This window comes from Alexandromys fortis, unplaced genomic scaffold, assembly GCF_014885135.2.
Source record: "Alexandromys fortis isolate MF-2015 unplaced genomic scaffold, M_Fortis_MF-2015_v1.1 scaffold_42, whole genome shotgun sequence".
In the NCBI taxonomy this organism is placed as follows: domain Eukaryota; kingdom Metazoa; phylum Chordata; class Mammalia; order Rodentia; family Cricetidae; genus Alexandromys; species Alexandromys fortis.
The window spans coordinates 5,089,450-5,108,839 of NW_026067934.1; the positions used below are offsets into that span (position 1 = coordinate 5,089,450).

The 19,390-nt window shown below is 40.2% G+C and overlaps 1 protein-coding gene across 3 annotated transcripts in view; it reads left to right on the top strand.

The window, feature by feature from the left end:
- Positions 1-19,390, top strand: part of Fshr (follicle stimulating hormone receptor) — a 182,794-nt gene that overhangs the window by 79,904 nt on the left and 83,500 nt on the right. For all 3 annotated transcript variants that reach the window (XM_050146097.1, XM_050146098.1, XM_050146099.1), the window contains exon 2: positions 6,286-6,357. In XM_050146097.1, coding sequence (XP_050002054.1) covers positions 6,286-6,357 — 72 coding nt within the window. The remainder of the gene's footprint in view (positions 1-6,285; positions 6,358-19,390) is intronic.

Genomic DNA, 19,390 nt, shown 5'->3' on the forward strand with positions numbered 1-19,390 from the left:
CTGTCCGGTGCTCCAATGTGGGTCTCTGTCTCTGTCTCCTTTCATCGCCTGATGAAGGTTAATATTCAGGAGGATGCCTATATGTTTTTCTTTGGGTTCTCCTTATTTAGCTTCTCTAGGATCACTAATTATAGGCTCAATGTCCTTTGTTTATGGCTAGAAACCAAATATGAGTAAGTACATCCCATGTTCCTCTTTTTGGGTCTGGCTTACCTCACTCAGGATAGTGTTTTCTATTTCCATCCATTTGCATGCAAAATTCAAGAAGTCCTTGTTTTTTACTGCTGAGTAGTACTCTAATATGTATATATTCCATACTTTCTTCATCCATTCTTCAATTGAAGGACATCTAGGTTGTTTCCAGGTTCTGGCTATTACAAACAATGCTGCTATGAACATAGTAGAGCATATACTCTTGTTGTATGATAAGGCCTCTCTTGGGTATATTCCCAAGAGTGGTATTGCTGGGTCCATGGGTAGGTTGATCCCAAATTTTCTGAGAAACCGCCACACTGCTTTCCAGAGTGGTTGTACAAGTTTGCATTCCCACCAGCAATGGATAAGTGTACCCCTTTCTCCACAACCTCACCAGCAAAGGCTATCATTGGTGTTTTTTATTTTCGCCATTCTGACAGGTGTAAGATGGTATCTTAAAGTTGTCTTGATTTGCATTTCCCTGATCACTAAGGAAGTTGAGCATGACCTTAAGTGTCTTTTGGCCATTTGAATTTCTTCTGTTGAGAATTCTCTGTTCAGCAGTGCCCTATTTTATAATTGGGTTGATTAGCCTTTTACAGTCTAGTTTCTTGAGTTCTTTATATATTTTGGAGATCAGACCTTTGTCAGTTGCGGGGTTGGTGAAGATCTTCTCCCAGTCCGTGGGTTGCCTTTGTGTCTTAGTGACAGTGCCCTTTGCTTTACAGAAGCTTCATGTTCCTTATTCCTAAAATGAAAACTTATCAACAGTAATGTTTGATCTTTGCTCTTTACTTAGGAGAAATCTGCCCATGCTTTTGAAATTAGTTGAATATAATTAGAGTAGCAAAACTATAATGAATTATCAGAAATTGTTGATTTAAATAAACTTGGTATATTAATACATTTTACAGTGTTAGCAATTCAACTGTCTTCAATAAACATTCAAGCAAACATAATTGCCTCTAATAATTGTCATTACTGATAGAATTATGAAAGTATTTTAATTGTATGTGTATGAGTGTTTGGCCTTCATATATGTCTGTATGCCACATATGTGCATAGTTCCTGCAGAGGCCAGAAGAGGGCATCAGATTCCCTGGAACTGGAGTTATAGATGGTTGTGAACCATCATATGCATGCTGAAAATTAAACCCAATGCCCTGGAACAGCAACCAGTGCCCTTAACTGCTGGATCATTTCTTCAGCCCTAGAATTATGAGATCTTTGAACCACTACAATAAACCATAAATATTACAAAAATAATTTCTTGCTCATTCTAGAAATAAACAGAGCAAATCTTAACTTTACAGCTATAAAATGGAAGGTATATGTAATGATCAAACTTTATGAATACAGATGCTTTTTGACTCACCATGAATAAATCCATTTAATCAGTTGATAATATTGAAATTTAAAATTTCATTTGAGGAGGTAGAGAAGATTTGGGAAAAGTTGGGAGAGGAGGAACCATAATCAGATATATTTTATGAAAAGAATCTATCTTCAGTTAAAAACAATTGCATTCTCACACTTAACTTACCAAACATTACAGCCTAGCCTGACCTGTCTTAAACACACCCAGAGCATTTACACTGCCCTGTGGTTGGACAACACCATTTAATACAAAGCCTATTTAACGACAAATTGATGAATATTTAATGCAATTTATTGAATACGTATATCCAGAAAATCAGTGACAACACATAATAGTCGGGCATCTGTACCTCTGCACCAAATCAACCTTGGACCAGAAAGATTTTTTAATGCTAATGTCACATTCCTCAAACCTACAGTATTTACATTGTATTAGATACCATAAGTAATTAGAGATAGTTTATAAGTAGTATATAGAAAATCATATATAAGCTAGATATGCATATATATTATATGAAATACTTACTTGAGTATTCATGGCTTTTACTATCCTCAAGGATGAGAGCTAGTCTAAAAACAACCCCCAAATAATACCCAAGAACAAGCACCCACTGTAAAATGTCTGTTGTTTCCTTTCCTACCCTCATGGCTTCTATAGGGAGCTATGGCTCATTTTGGTGGCTCACAATGGTAGCCAGGAAAAGAACAAAAATATAAAATTAGAATTACAGCTTCTCCTGAAAGCATATTGCCTTTACATCATCATAAAAAGTCAAAATTTATATGTCAAACTGCTTTTGCTCAAGGACTGTTTATCAAACTGTAGTGGCTCCTGGGTGTTTCATCTTCCCAAAACTTCTCTGTTGCCAGTCTCTTGTTTCAGCAATTATATTGATATTCATTGACAGTCTTTCATGTCCCCAACTGTATTACTAATAATTAGTTTTCTCTTTACTACAATCAAATACCTGAAAAGGGAAGAAGAGCTTGCTCATCTTATAGTTTGAAGGGATAGTCCACTGTGGTTGTTTGAATGAGAATGGCCCCCATACTTGGTCCAGGAAGAGGCACCATTTGAAAAGATTAGGAGGTGTGCTCTTGTTGGAAGAAGTATATCATTGGGGGTAGGTAGGCTCTGAGTTTTTCAAAAAGCCCATTCCAAATCCAGAGTCCCTCTCTTCTTGCTGCCTGTGGATGCAGATATGGAACTGCCAGCTACTTCTCCGGGAACATGTTCCCATACATACCAGCAGACTCCCCACCACGATGATAATGGACTAAGCCTCTGAAACTTTAAATAAGCTCCAATTAAATGTTTTCTTTTATAAGAGGAGGTGTGCTCATGATGTCTTCACAGCAGTAGAACCCTGACTAAGACATCAGCTCAGGTATCAGTGGCTCATGAGGTGACATGATCCTGAGGCAGCTTGTTGCCTTGTGTTCATGGCAAGGAATCCAGCAGATCAATTCTAGTGCTCAGATTGCTTGCTACTTTTTACTCAGTCTGGGACCCCAGGCAATTAAAAGATTGCACCAACAGTTAGAGAAAGGACTTCTAACCGCAATTAACAGTTTAGAAACTCGCTCACTGACACATGCAAAGGATCTTCTACATGATTCTAGATCCTGTCAAGCTGACAATCAATACCAATAATCACGCCAATGTTTCTTGTCATACTGCTTTTGGGTTTCACTTTAAATTCTATCCGGGAATAGAATGAGGAAACACTGCCTTACGGTTTTTTCTCTTTCAACAGTTCAATCCATCTTCTGCTGGTTTCTTCTGACAGAAGCTTAGCTCATTAATATTCTGTTTTTCTGTCCCTTCTAATGCTATAATAATTTAAAGCTGAAAGCTGTGTATGAGCAGGAGCTTAACTACTTATATTCTATTTTCTTATATTACCCCAAATCTTCTTATGATTGTAATTTCTTCTTTGTGTGATTTAAAGGAGTGCTAATATTTTGTGTTGATTTTCCATATGGGTGTATGTGTGTTGAGGTGAAGGAGTAGATTATCTTCTACAGTTTTCTAAGTGACTGAGCAATTGCATTCTTGCCAAGAAAGTTCTTTATTTTCACACTAATTTGCTCTGTGACTTAGTTCAGGGTCAATATCTTTTAGTATTGCTTATTGACTTGGTGGGTTTTCTGACTATTATGAATTCCCACCTAGTCAATGAAGGGTACTAATTTTTAGACTCCACAGTGTGTGTATGCATATGAGTGTCTGTCTTCCTACTGAATTAAGTTTTCTTATTATCTAAAGGAATTATCTAGCTAAAAGTTTCTAGTGTTTAATTAAATTTATCCTTTTGTCTTTATTTTACCCGCATATTTGAATGGTAATTTTCTAGTCACATAATTCTAAATTAACAATTGCTTTTCTCTAATAGTTTTGAAGATATTCTTACAAATTTTTCTAGTTCTTTCCCTTTGAAGATATTTTATCTTTTTCTCTCTTTTTGCTTTAAAAATGTTTTCTCTTATAGATCCATAGTGTTTATTCTCAGATATCTAGCAATGAAATTTGGTTTCTTTTTGTAGGATAGCTTGGGTTTTCTGAATCTGAGGATTTATAGCTTTCCACAAATTATGGAGTATTTCCTGGGTGCTATTTCAATGAAAATTGACTAGCCTGTATTTCCTGTTCATTTCTTTCTGGGATGCATATACGATAAGGGGGAAAGAATGACTATAAGAGCGAGGGTTGAGAGGAAGGGAGAGGAGAGGAGGTTGGCAGAGACTTTGCATTTACCCTCTGTTACCTGGCAGACCAGTTTGGCATCCATATACAAATTCCTTGGTTACCAAATCTGGAAACCAAACTCATTCTCCCCTCCCTCTTCAGATTCTGATTTGAACTCAAACTTGCTTAGAATAACATCTGGGATTCAGTTTCTTACTTTGGGCTTTTGAGAATTTTTTTGACACTTTTGTACAAGCACAGCCATACATATTAAAGTGATATCTGTTATGATTTATTTAAGACTTCTGGAGAAAAAAATGAAAATTGTTCTTTTTAAAAATTGCTTTCAAGTGTAAACGCACATAAAAATATGTTCAGAACTGAGAGTGTAAAATCCAGTGTGACCCTACACAGCTTCCATTCCAAATGACTATTCAACTATATAGAAGTTCACTGAGATGTATAGACTCTGGGTCTGTTGTGTGAGCTGCTTTTTGTTTTGTTTTTCAAGTGTTTAATAATAAATTTTATAGACTTTTTAAAAATCTTAATTGTTTTAACAACCTTGAACAACCTAACACAGGCGTGGTCCTTGAAACTTTGAGAAAAGAAGCCTGTTACTAGAGCTACAGAAGTGGTAGGAAACAGGAGAATTGGTCTCTCCCATGGCTTCTCATCACGGGGCAGGAGCATGCAATGGCCAAGCTCAAACACCAGGAGAGAAAAGGCCTGCATGCCCACACTGCAGCTCAGAACATCTGAAACTCCAGGCCGACTTTAAGCATGCAAGGCAGCTTGTGCTTGAAGCATTTCCTAAACATTCCTTGCTTTGCTCTCCTGTCAGGCACCAGTGTTGTAAAAACCCATTCAGAGAGAGCTGTGATGTGTCAGGTCTAGGTGACAACTCGGAAAACAGTCTCTGCCCCCGTGGAACTCTCACGCCTCTCAAGGGGAAGAGACAATTATGTGAACAGGCAGGCAAGAAAGAAAAATGTACAACATGCCAGAAGGATCATGAGGAAAATTTTAAGCAGGGAAGTGGGCCAGGGGACATGTCAGGGGGGTTGTCATTTTACATAGAGAGGTCGGAAAAAACACAGCTGAGAAGGTGAATTTTGAGAGAATGGAAGATGAGGGGCAAGTCAGGAGGCTGTCTGCGGGCATGATGGGAGGATGAACCTAAAAATGTTACTGAGCGCATGCATTGCAAACTCTTACTATTAATTAAGCTGTTTAGCAAACTTTGAAGCAAAAAAGAGGTTAAAAGAGCTAGAGAACAGAGAGCTGGAAGCTCATGTGAGGTTCGAAATGCCACTGTAAGCAATTTGTATTTTCCCTGAGTCAGGAGAAGAGCAGGACCCTATGGGAGTTGTTTTGTCACAAGGGTGAGACAGACATTTCAAACAAAAGAGATGTCAGAAAACCAGAAGTGGCTGCAGCAAAGAGAGGATTTCATGAACAGGGAAAACAGTGACATACTTGTATATGGATGGTGGAATTCAGCAGAGGGGGGACATACAAGCATGAGATGTATGAAAGAGGCGGGGAGATTTGCTGGAGTGTTTTCCTGGAGGAGAGGGAAATGGTGGCGTATGGGTGGGAGGGACTCTTCTTGGGCACGATGCTGGACAGCTCACCCATGGTACCAGGAGGACTGGCAGCAGGTACGCTCACTGTAGTGAACATGTGAGAACAGTCAAAACTTTCCTCCTGATTCCCCTTTCCCCTGATGAATGGGATGGAAGGTCAGCTCAGTATGAGTGGAGGACAATGTGTAGAAGGGTCTCATGACTGACAGGCAGGCCTTGGCTCCAACCCTTGCTCATCTCTGCTATTCGGTGTTTCTTGAAACAGAACCTGGACAAGTGCTTTTCTGTGAGGAAGGGAACAATGGGAAACAATCTGAAGCCTTATTCTCGTGGCAGGAATCCCATGTGTGTTTGTGTTACCTGATGGAATTCATCAAGCACTCAATTGTTTATGATCCGGTGGATTATAATGCTTTATACCCACTCTCTTTCCAGGAGGTTTGTGCTCACCAAGCTTCGAGTCATCCCAAAAGGATCGTTTTCTGGATTTGAGGACCTAGAGAAAATGTAGGTATCTGATGTTGCTGTGTGAATGCCCCAAGTGGGCCATGGGTGGTGACCTTGTGCCATGTCTAACATGATGTTCTATACATGTGTCCATCCTTTTCAATGACTCCTTATCTGTAGATTCAACAAAGCGTGGGTTGAACGTATTTGGGAGAAAATATTCCAATGTGTATATGTATGTGTATAATTCTTACAATTGTTGTTCTATAACTGACACAATAATACAACTATTTATGTAGGTTTGCATTGCATTATGTATTTCAAGTAAGCTAAAATTGATTTATGTTGCAGTATGCATGACTATGTGGGAAGATTATGCATGTTATGTATAAGCCCTATAGTGCTGTATGTAAGTCCTGAGCACCTATAGATCTGGTGGTTAAGAACACATCCTAGAACCTCTATTCCTTGGGAAGAACTGCATTTAAAAGTCACTGGGTGTTCCAAAAATCTTTTGCATGCCTTCCCTTTTCCTTTCTTATCATGCTTCTTACCAATGGTGGTTAGAAAGAATTGCTAATATTCCATCACTCTTGTGTGGTTTTGCAAAATGATTTACTTTCCAGGGCCCATAGATTAGATAACTCATAAAAGGAATCATTTTCTTTTCTGTTTACAGCCTTTCTCTTTTAAAGACATCCTCCTACTAGCTCTGGTTAGCTTTGAATCAACAGCAAGGGCTGACGTCTCTGTCCTTAGCATTTAGACTTCTGGTTTCTGAGTCATATGCACAATTAATAGTCACTGATTTTCAAACATGTGTAAGTATTGAGAACATTTGCAGGACTGGCCAAGAAGTCTTCTTTGCTGTAGCAAACACTGACTTCTATTGATGTAGTTTAACATAGAGTAGACTCCAAATGGAATTTTCTCAAGGCGAGGTGCAAGAGTAAACCCAGAGTGAATCCTCTCACACCACAATTAATATGCCCTTCCTTTGAAGGCCTTTGGCTTCCCTGGAGGATTTTAGAAGGGAGACATGCTCTCCACAATGACACAGCCAGGATTCAATACTTACATGTCAGTAGATACAGTTAGAGATGTACTGAGTTTTCAGAAAAGGAAATATTTTTATGGCAACAAGGTGAAAGCTACCCTCCAGCTCATGTGTTTCTCCTGGAAGCTGTAGGATTTTCCCACCTAGTTGGTCCCCCCACTTTAAGACAATTTCTTGCTGATGTCCAGGGGAGAGAGAACAGGATCTATTCACAAATGGAACACAAAGTAGGGAGGAAAGCCCCATGCTTTCATGATTAAACCATCTGCTTGCAAGACAGTGGCCAGAGTCCTGGTTAATTGCTAGCTTCCGTAAAACTGACTATGTAATCTTGAGGTTGCCTTTAAGGCCTTTGCTTCCTCATTCTGTATTTGAGAAAGAGACCTTCATTGTCATATTAGTTGAGAGCTCAGCTTAACATGTTCTGTCTTCCAGTGTTCTCAGCTGGTAAAGACATTCAACACAAGGACAGGCACTCATCTTAATAGAGCTTACCATGAAAGTCATAGAGTTTGCGAGATTTGTTCCTTGGTAGACTAGCCAATGCCTGCCCAATGATGTGACATATACTAACTAGATGGACTAGAAGCACTCCTGGATCCCCCAAACATCCTACCACTAGCATAGATACAAAAATAATGACTTTCAAAAATAACCCACCTCATAAAATTTTATCTGGCAAATATGGCTGGCCCCTCACAGGACACTCAGCATCAACGAGACCATTGTATGGTTAAAGAGCTGGCCAAAGCGAGCGGACATAACAATAATACAGGCAACGAGGCAGCTGGTCCAGTAACAGTGTCGCCACATGGCATCTGTTGCCTCTTGTCTTTATAAGTGAGCTGAGCCAATTGCAATGAGGTATAAAGTGCAACTACACTTGCCGTTGATCTCTTCTTACCCTGAAGCGTCACCCTCTATCCCGCAGGTCTCAGGAAGCCACCTGCTCCCGTAGTCCACAGGATCACCTTCCCCACACTCTCTCACATCCTGTTTTGTCATGGCTAAGTTCTCATATCTCCTTCCTACGACCATCCTTTTCACCTAAAGTAAAAGTCTTTATTTTTTTAACCTACCTCCTCCATTTAATAAATACTGGCTTCATCTCCACTATCTCCCTCTAGGTAAATCTCTTTAATTCATTCTGCATATGACCATGTTTCTCTCCTATCCTTACTGAAAGGAGAAAAGGGAAACACTTTCTCCTAAATGTTCCCTTCCCACCATACATTTACCTCTCTTTTCACCATGAATGCCACTGAAAGAATGCCCTCTCCTTCCCTCCTTCCTCCCTCCCATTCAGTCACCTCTTCACCTGCACTCACTTGTGACTTGGCTACAGATTTCTCAGAACTGTCTAATTATCAAAGGTCTCAAGCAACAACTAATACTGCCAGATCTAATGACTTTGGGAGAGGATGGGGAAAGTGCTGATTGCAGCAGTCTTCATTTGGTACCTGGCACATGGTGAAGTCCTCAGCGAAAGTTAAGTACAATAATTATTGTGATGAGGATGCTAATCAGAAACTCCTGCTATCCTTCAGCTCTCAGTTCTCCTCGAGAAGTCTTCCCCAACCACACAGACACTGCTCTTCTTCATGGTGGAACTTTTTTTTTTTTTTGCAGACCTTGTTTACCCACGTATCAGAGTTTCTACTATGTCACGCACCCCCGCAGCAGAGCAGATTGTTTTGTTTGTATGTCTTTTCTCCCTCACACTAAGTACATGTGGTTGAAGGAGACATTTCCAGCTCTGGAGATGAGCTCATAACTTAGGTGGCAGGCAGTTTGAACACCGCGTCTCTTAGCTTCAGTGACTGCTAGAGGAGTTGCTTCTGTAATCTGAGCAAGTCATAAATCTTGAGGCTTTCATGGAATTGAGCAATGAAAAAGTCAGATCTTTTTTTAGGAATAGAATGCCACAAAGAAGTGAAGACAGACAATTGTCACCATCTATCCACTATGGGTGTTGATGAGGATAAAACTCACATAATAGAAGGAAAGACTCAGAGAGAGCCCAAGTCCTAAAGACACTAGAACCTGAATAAAGTTGTTTCTAAAGCTGTTCTTTCTCTCTGAACATTGAGTTAAATGAACCATTAAATCCCCTTCTTTTCCTTAAGCCTGTTGAGAGTTTATTTTCTTCTGCCTCTCAGAACAGAAAAGAGTCTAACAAATGTTCACAGCACAAGTTTTGCACATAGCTTCTTATGTAGTTTTTATCTTAGACTGTATTTTAATTTTGACCATATAATTACCAGTGTCTGCATAGACTCTCATGCTTATCTGCCTATAGATTCCTATTGTTGGGAGGTTGCTTGTTCATCCTGGCCATCCAGAACTGAAATAGCCACACAGATACTGTATTAATCAAATCACTGCTTGGCCCATTAGTTCTAGCTTCTTATTGGATATTCCAAAGTAGAATGTGCTTTGTGTTCATGGACTTAACTAGATTTCACAGATTCTGAGATTGCACATCTTTATTTCCCTCACCCCCATGCTGTATGAGCATCCAACTATCAACTAGCTGTATAAGTGTTAACGATACCTCTTCATTCATAATGTTGTCTAGCACCTTAACTTCCCATTCTGTATCCATAACACTGATGGACTTGCATCTCTTCCTCCTTACAATTACAAAAGATTCATGCTTTTTTCTATCAAAAAAGAAAGGAAAGTTGAGTATACTTCCTAACCCTCGCAGATGAGTCTTCCTGGTTCATTAACCCAGTTCTGTTTTTGTGAAAAGTTAGCAGGAGAGTCTTCTGGGTAAAACAGAAGCTTCCCCATTAACAATGACAGAGCCACTGTTCACGTTCTAGCCTTCATCAGCATCCTTATCTCAAGCCTCCCAACTCTTCGTTGCTTTGGGACTTGCTGGGAGTAAATGGAAATCATTAAACTCTCTGCAATGTGAAGTGGCTTTGCAAAGTGCACTGTAAACTGTTTACATTGTCTTTAATTACTTTGGAGCCATATGTCAGCTTGGTATAAAGTGTGAAGATTGTACTGAATAAAGTGGGGGGAGTAGGTGACAATGTGGTGATTTATGGTAACCAGAAAAATTATGTATGGAAATGAGTACAATTTAAAAACACATCTATGTGCTATTATAACACAGGAGGGGGGAAGAAAAGCCAGTTTATAACAAAATATGTTTGAAAATAGGAGCATGATGAATATGTAAATTAGACCAATCAACATCAGCTGAGATATGGTATATGCAGATGAGACGGCAGTGAGCCAAAAAGTAAAATAGCTCCCAAACCATAAATATGAACCATATAAAATTCATTTGAAATATTCATGATAACATAAGGACAAGAAATATAATCAAGTGATTTATTTGCATATAAAAACAAGCACACTGGCCTGACACTACAGCCTCCACGGCCAGGTCACAGAGGGAAAAGTTGGTTTAACAGAGGGAATTTAGAGTGAGCACAGGTGCACAGACGCTAGACAAAGCCGGGGCTCCTCCTGATTCTCAGTCCTTGAGGCTCACTCTGGACAGATGAAAAGAAAGGAAACAAGTCAGGAAACTACAGCAGTGACGGCAACTGAGTTCTGTTGCTTTGCCCTCTTGACACTTCCTTGCAAGGGTCCTTGAGGCCCTTCCTAACCCAGCCCTTTACGCTTCTTACAATTAATGAAGAAAGGCTTTAGGTCCTATTTGCTGAAATTAACAAGAAAGAGGCAATGTCAAATCCATAGGTGTCTGTGGAAAATGGGAGGCCAGTATGGACTTGGTAGATTCCAGATGGGGAAAGAAGTTCAGTGCCTCTAAGATACTGGTTGCATTTTACCACCACCATCCCACGGGCCTTTGGAAAACCACATATCTGAATATTTGGGAATGTTTTTAATTCCACTTTCTATGATAGATACAAACAGTAGCTCTTTTCATGCTTCCGTAATGATGTTAATGTACCTCTAGAATAGTTATAGCCATATAATTCTGATTAATAATTAAAAAGAGAAATATTGTATTGGCAAACACTATTGTATATATTTTACGACATTTGTCTAATCTATATGTGTATTTATGTAGGTGCACACAAGCCATGTACACATGTGTGTGGCCCAGTGGCTTGAACTCGAGGTTGTCAGGATGAACGGCAAGTACCCTTACTCAACCAACCATACCATAAGCACTGCAACTGTCATTTTACAGAATTACTCTATAAAGTTAGAGAACTCAGGGGAATCAAAGGCTAGTGAAGCTTTATTTGGTGTCATGTGAAACTTACTAGTGGAGAGGGCTTCTGTTCCTGAACATCTGGACCCTCAGAAACCAAGTCCCAAGTGGTTTTGTGCTGAATGAGCTTCAGAGCAAAGAAAGTCTTTCCTTGGAGGGCTCCTCTTTCCAGCTCTACTGCACCAATTCACTTCCACTAAGAGTAACGTAGCTCTAAGAATTCGTAGACTGAGAGTTGACTAGTAAGTTGCAAATGAACATAGCAGTTGGGAAAAATAAGAGTGGGATCCATTAAGTTGTCATTACTAAGTCAGGTCAAGAAGAGTTAGTGTGCAGAAAATGGGTCCTATGTCATTTCTGTTCTTTGTAAATGTTCTGAAAATAAGTATCTTCTTTGTATTTATTGCTTCAAATGAGAACACAGATGCTCTTTTCTTGCCAGCTTCCCTGTTCTTGTGGTCTAGAATTTCCCCTAAGTCTCCTTGCCTTCAACTGTTTCTAAGGGGGTCCTTAAAGTTGACCTCTATAGTATCTAATAACTGCCAAGTTCAGGAAGGTAATAACTTATTAACTTTATATTCCTATCTAGGGGTTTCTGCTCATTTGCTTTGCTTTTATTTCATTTATATGTTGGCAAAAGAACAGACAAATCTGAAAAGGAAAATGGGGTTCCTAAATTTTGAAGATAATCCCAATTACTGCATTACTACTCTCCACACCTCAGTCACTTACACTTCACCCAAGAAGCCCGAGTGAGAAGTCCTGGGATGGATGGATTTTAAGGGGGAAAGGTTGGGGAAGGGTAGGGGCGAAAGCTCCACAGTGGACTGTGAAGCTCTCGGTAGCCAAGGTGTGGGTTGTGCATCTCTCCATTGGGAAAGCACTGTTTCCCTTAGTCACATCTTCCACCTGAGCTCTCCCATCTCCTGCGCCATGTCATTCTCCAACACATTCGTGATTCACTGGTTCCTTCTTGACATCTCACATTCAGCAGCTAAGTGGAGAGACTTGACAGATACTACTCAAGGCGTTTTTAGCTTGCCAGAAAGCACAGTTATCTTCCATTTTGTAATCAACAGCTGAGACATCTCTAGCTTTTAAGATTTCTGCATCAGCACACTTTGCCCTTCTGACCTTTCTTGGTAAAGGTGGGCTGTGTGAGAGGCCACAAAACAGCACTCACAGATATACAAGATAAACTGTCCTCCTTTTCTTCCCTGTCAGTAACTCGATGTTTGTACCTACCCAGAGAAGATACAGTTAAGGCAGCATGATACTCAAGTTACTAATATCCTCGTGACTCTGCTCTGGAGACGCTTGCTAGTTATTTTTTAATAGGATAGTATTAAAATAAAGAAGATGTGACCTAAAGGCAAGCTAAATCAATGCACAAACTATTTATTTTTATTTCCTCATTTGGCCCATGCCCATCCCAACTGCATCCATCTGGGACATTTATATGACTTAATAAGATGCTCTAGACAGCCAAAGACTCACATGGACTCTGGGCCTACTCACCTGTCCCCTCTCCAGCAAACAAACTGACTGAGTCTAACACTTCATAATCTCCCTTGCAGGACTCAGATTCACCCTGGGCAGCCCACACAGACACCAAATGACCAGGGATGTGTTTTTACAGCTCAGTCCATTTCAGAATTTAAATAGCCATGGAAAGAAATGCACACGGATGAGAGATAAATGCCAGAGGAGAGCGTATGTGAATGCAATGGAAGTCAGCCATCCCAGGGGCTCTGAAGCTCTAAAGAGTCTGTGCATGGCAACGTTCGACATCAAATGCTTTGCAAACATGTAATTTGTACATGAACGTGAGGGTTCTTTGCTAAGTTAAAAGTGCAGCAAATGCAAGGTAAGAGGAATGATATCACATACGCTCCATTGTCTTAGTGGTGTCTCATTCCAATCATGCGTGCTTCTATGTTTTGCTCTCCCCAAATTTTTCCAAAGAAGCTATTATGGGGCTGGGCTCGGTGGAATTAGAATAACAGGCAGTTTGGCAATTTGTCATCTTTAACATCTCGGTTCCTTTTTCAACCTTACAGAGCTATATGCACACAGACACACACACAAACATGCACACATTTTAGTTTGGTTTTGTTATAAGAAGAAAACCACTTTAGAGCTTACAATTCTTATCCCAAAAATTTCTCTAGCTATACTAAAATATGATCAATATATTTAAAATGTACATATATGAAGTGATGCTACATTATATAATTTAAAACTAATATTAGATACACTTTGAATAATTATCACAATCAAACTCATTGCATAAGTCAGATTCTCCATTATTTTTCTTCTTAATTTTTCTCTCTTGGCGAAGAAAACAATCTAAAGAACTTAATGACCTTGAAATCCTAAGAGGCTCCTCGCAAATTCCTCTAAGATAATTGGCCTTTAGAATAAGAATAAAAAGAAAAAAAGGGGAAGAACATAACAACTCGGAAGGACTTAATTACTAGTTGCAGTATCTTCATCCGTGTGATACAACATTTCTAGATGGACCTTCCACCCATTCAAAAACTTACATATGGGGAAATGGTGCTTTTCCCATGATCATGTTGATAGTGCTTTCATGACTCACTCCATCAAGAAAGGACAGAGGGAACATCCAGTTGCCTGTTGTTAGTCTTCACATGGTTGTTTTAAAATGTAGTCTCATCCCTTTCCTTAAATCTCCTTACTTCTTGTCTTTGTTTGACACATAAAACTCAGTGAAATCAAGTGCAATGTAACTTTTTAATTTGGTAAAACAAGCATTTGGTTTAGGAGGGTAAGGTAGTGTACTGAATGCAGTCCCAAGCCCTATAACAAATGCATGCCCAGCACAGAGAGTAAGCCTCGCACTAACTCCATGGAAGGAAGGTCAATTCAGAGATCATTGGTTGAGACTTTCTGAAGGAAGGAGATTTATAGACTCCAGTCAAATGCCCAAGACAAGTACAGAAAGATGGACGACACCAGTTAATCCATCAAGTGATTCATCAGGGTTCACGGAGTGAACGATTGCAACTTCCGTCACTCCCTATTTGTCTGTGAGGATGAGCCTTATAAGGAGCATCTTCAAGCTGCAGGCACCTGCCTCTGATTAATGTATCTACTGTATGTTTGCTCTGTTCTACTTGTGAGTAATTCTAGGAGAAGCCATGCATACCAAGAGAAGAATAATCCATACATAAAGCAATAATTCAATAAAATCCTCCTGGACCCCAAAATGAAGTCAGTACATTAGAGAGTTATTAGACGAAGCTGATGTGCCGACCACTGCTGCCTCCTATGGGCAATGTGTAGTCTCTGATATCCAGGAGTCACCCCACAGCTGAACAACAACAACAAAAAAAAACCAATTTGTTGGCTCGTGTTTTTAGAAGACTACAGGAATCACTTTGCATACATTATCGTATTTAGCTCTAGCAACCCTACTATCACCCCAATTCACTTTTGTAGAGAGAAGGTTGAACTTGAAGAGATTATATGCCTTTCCCAGCATCGTGTGTTTGATAAATGTTGAGGCCAAGATTAGGGCCAGGTGTTCTTATTAAAAAGTTCATGCAGTGGTCGTAGCTACCTGAGACATTACCAAGTGTAGAACAGGCAAACCCTGGTATTGAAGGATATTAACTATGTTCTGTAAATACAAACTTACACAGTTCTCCATTTGATTTGTAGTGACAGCTGCGATGCTGCTGGGTTGTCGTCCTGCTTCACTTGCTCCTCTTGCTCTTGTCAATGCCTTAGCTTCCCACACCAACCCATTAACAGAGGCTGAGATAAGTGATTGTGTGGTTTGCTCAGCATTGATCATGCTCTTGGAAAAGATGGTTGTATGATCCAAACCATGACTAATCCAATGCTTCAGTAGATACATCCATTATTAAAAATTGGCCCAACTTGACAGGGATCAGGGAGGACTTGGAGGCAGGCAGATCCCCAGAGCTCACTGATCAATCATTCTAGTCAATCAGTGAGCACCAGATTTACTGAGGGCTCCTGTATTAGAAATAGGGTAGAGAGCAACACTGACCTCTGACCTTCACACATGCACACACAGGTGAACACATATGCATATCCAGGTACACCACACACACACACACACACACACACACACACACCAATTTGAGTTGTCAATGTGTTTTAAAAGAAAATTTCTTAAGCCAACAAAATTTATTGAGTTTGTCATTTCTTTCCTCTACTTCTCTCAACCTCTTGACCTTCTCTTAAAATTAACATTCTCCTGTTATGTAGGCTCAACCAAAACATTTTGATCAAGACATAATACTTCATCTTGAAAAAACAGTCAGTTAGTGTTAGAGTCAGGGTCTTATGTAACCCAATCTAGCCTCAGAGTTGCTATGCAGACAAGATTGGCCTTGATCCATGGATCCTCCTATTTTTGTTTTCCAAGTACTAAATTCTCGGTATGTGCCACCATGTCCAGGAAAGAATTCATCTAGTTAACCTCAGGGAGTACTTCATGAGCTCCTAATTAGTGGCTCCTACCGTGAGGCACATCAAATGTTAATGACCATTCCAACTACTGGGCTCCAACTACTATAAAAAAAAGCTGGTTAAAGAGGCCTGGACGGAACATAAGAGTCAATAGAAACCAGCAGAACCTGATGCTCCTGGTCCGAGAGTAGTAAACAACAGTGAATAACAAGGCCCACCAAATACTAGTCCCATGCTGAAAAAAAAATAAAGTGTGGTGTGCTATGAAAGAAACAGAGCACTCCATTCCAGGGTAGTTGATAAAACATACACAAAATAGTAAGAAACCAAGCACCAAATGTATGTAAAAATATGCACCTCTTGTTATCAGTTCAATGATACATTATGGGGGAAAAGTGTGAATATTATTTTTTCCAATGTCAGAGAATATTTAATAGTTGAAGCAGTCCTGAGTGTCTAGTCTTACTAGTCACTTATAAAAGTGCCTTGCTATTTTTCAAAGGCACTCTATTGGTGCTCCAGGAATAGCTGTGCACCAAAAACTTTGATGCGCATTCAGCTCTTTCCAGAGCCTGCCACGGTATGAACATCTGAGCACACTGACCAAAGCACTCCTTGTTGCTGGATATCTGTAGCTTAGGCAAGAATGGAGACTGAATACATCACTTGTGTCCTTGAAGTCTGGGGTGGGCAGAAGTCAGAGGGAAAGTGCAAGTTGGGGTAGCACCATAAGGTTTCTTCAGGGAAATGCGGCTAGAATTGTGAGTGAGCTTAGTTTGGAAGGGACACACCATGGGAAAGCATTCAGGTTGCTGGGAAGAAACAAAGAGACCTTATTCATTCCTCCCTGTGAAGCCAAGGCCCAGACACTCCTGCAACAAAGCCCCAAGGGAACCCAGAGCGGAGTGAACATTGCTGGTCCATGGGCATTTTTAAGGAGGAATGTGCAGAGCTAATCACCGACCTGAGATTCCATTTCATGCCCTTCCTCCACAAGCCATTCATCACGTTTATAGCAGCAACAGTTCATTACCATGTTCCTGTTTTGCACATTCTTGAACAAGGTTATGGCTCCAATTTTAAGTGTGGTATATAAAATGAATGAGGGGAGGTGGGAGGGTTCCTGGAGGGAACAGTAATAAACAGAATAGGTGTTCCTTGCCAATTGGAAATGTGAGTTCCCCCGCCTATTTACGACTTTATATAATCAGAAAGAACAGCACATCACTTATATTCTCAGATCCATTCCTATTAGTGGCTCCTAAGCTGTTTTTATGAATCTACCTACCTACTCATTTCTCAACCACTGTTCCATACTAAGAGCTAAAAGAAAAGGTAGGATTTGCTTCTAAGGAAGTTTATAACATACTTGCAGAAATTAGAACTTGGGTAAAACAACACCCTGGACTCTGAAAGTTGCTGTCCATATACCAGGTGCTGAATCACTTGAGTTAGAGAGGTAAGAGGACCTCTGTGGCAAACATAGGATTTCTATAACCAAAGAGGAGTGGGGAACCTATTCTTTGCAGCAGATACTGATGAAACAGATTCGAAGTTATAATAGGCGTTTGGGGTCTTCCTCAACACAAGCAATGTTTGATCACGTTACACACAATGAACTCCCACTGAGCTCTGAAAGTTCAAAGAGAAACTGAAACAAAGAAGTTCCACACACTGGGACCATGGCATCAGAAGTCACAGTTCCTGAGCTTTTGTGCTCCTGGATGCTGTGGACAAGAGACAGGAATATTGTCAATCAATGTCCTGATCGTGTAGGGACTTGTGTCGAATAGACAGACTTAAATTACATCTAAAAGCACGTAGTGTCACTGATTTCGAGAAGACAGTGTTTAAAAGTTGAATGCTCTCATAGAATAGATATCCTTCACATAGGACTTACACGAACCAAAGGAAACGTGAGTCTACATGTACCCACTTATCTCTTATTAAACCCATATAATCTCAGTGTAAATCGCATAGCAAAATCAAGACAAGTAAAAAGGTGACTTTAATTTTCTTCTACCTCTGGCTCTGTAGACAATTTACTGTGTATGTGATGAATTCTCACGCTGCTTCTCATCGTAACCATATGTTGAAAGAGTAAATTATGTCTGGTGGGGCTTAGCACAGTCACTCTTGATTCTAAGAAGTAGTTCTTTCTAGCAAGAGTAAGTTTCTTCAATGCCCCTTTACTAGGATAGGAATGAAGTCAGAAATGCAAAATTGTACTCCAGCCCAGAAAACAATGTCATCAATTTTTCCACTCTCCACTAGGGACAGCTAAATGAATGCCCACTGTTCTCGTCTGCTTTCCTGAGATAGAACAATCTGGTTTTCTAAGTTTTCTGAGATCTACCATCTTCCTTCCTTTTTTATAAGTTGCTGTCAGTGTCAGACATGGGAAATAAGTAGTCTGGTCAGTGAGTTCATGGCTGCTGTAACACCATGGCTGGCCTCGGCCTCTTGGCACTCCTCTACTTAAACAATACACAAGGCAGGTTTTGAGTGAATTGAATATGCCACAACCAGTGGCCTTCCTCATTAACTCTGTCTCCCTGGTTCTAACCTTATCCCGCCCCTGGAGCGTAGAAATGACCAGCTTTACAGACACATTCGACCCTTTCAAGCTTTATATGTCACACTGAAAGCCGTGGAAAAAGGAAATCTCTGCTACTCTGTTCACTAATGTGTGCTTAAAAGCAGAACTGGATCCTTTGAATGACTTCAAAGATGCAGCAATGCAAACATGTTGAGGTTTCATGGTGATCAGGCAGGGGAAAGACTGTAAATGCAGTCAAGTTTTTAGCTTATTATCAAAGACATTGGTAGATTTTCAAATTCCTCTCCTCTGACCTGAGATTTATTACATGGTCCAGATGAACCAGTTATGAGGTCATTATAGTTCTTTGTTCTTGTTTTATCTTGTCTATTCAACCCCCCCCCAGATGTCCCCAGGCCCTCTTGACATCTAGTCTGGCTTTATTCTTATTCCTAAGAAGGTTAGGGGCGAGGATAACTGACCACCTTTGAGCCCCTGGTTCAAAATTCCAGAGCCAGATCACTGAGCCAAAAACTGGACAGATAGTATTTCAAAAGCTCCAGCTGTGAACTGCCCTAGCAGCTGTGATAGGGAGGAATGCACATTTGCCATATCTATGTCCCTTAAAATATCCCCAAAGTGAATGACTATGTTCTCCGTAGTCAGGGAAGCACTTTGGGCTGCCCTCATTGCCTTTTTCTTGTGATTTTCCTTTGGTCCCAAGCTGAGATGGAAAGTTCCTTCTAGGATGGAAGGAATTGGCCTTTGGTTCTCAGACAAGGGAATGAGTTCAAAGAAACAATGGATCACTTAGTCTAATCCTTCT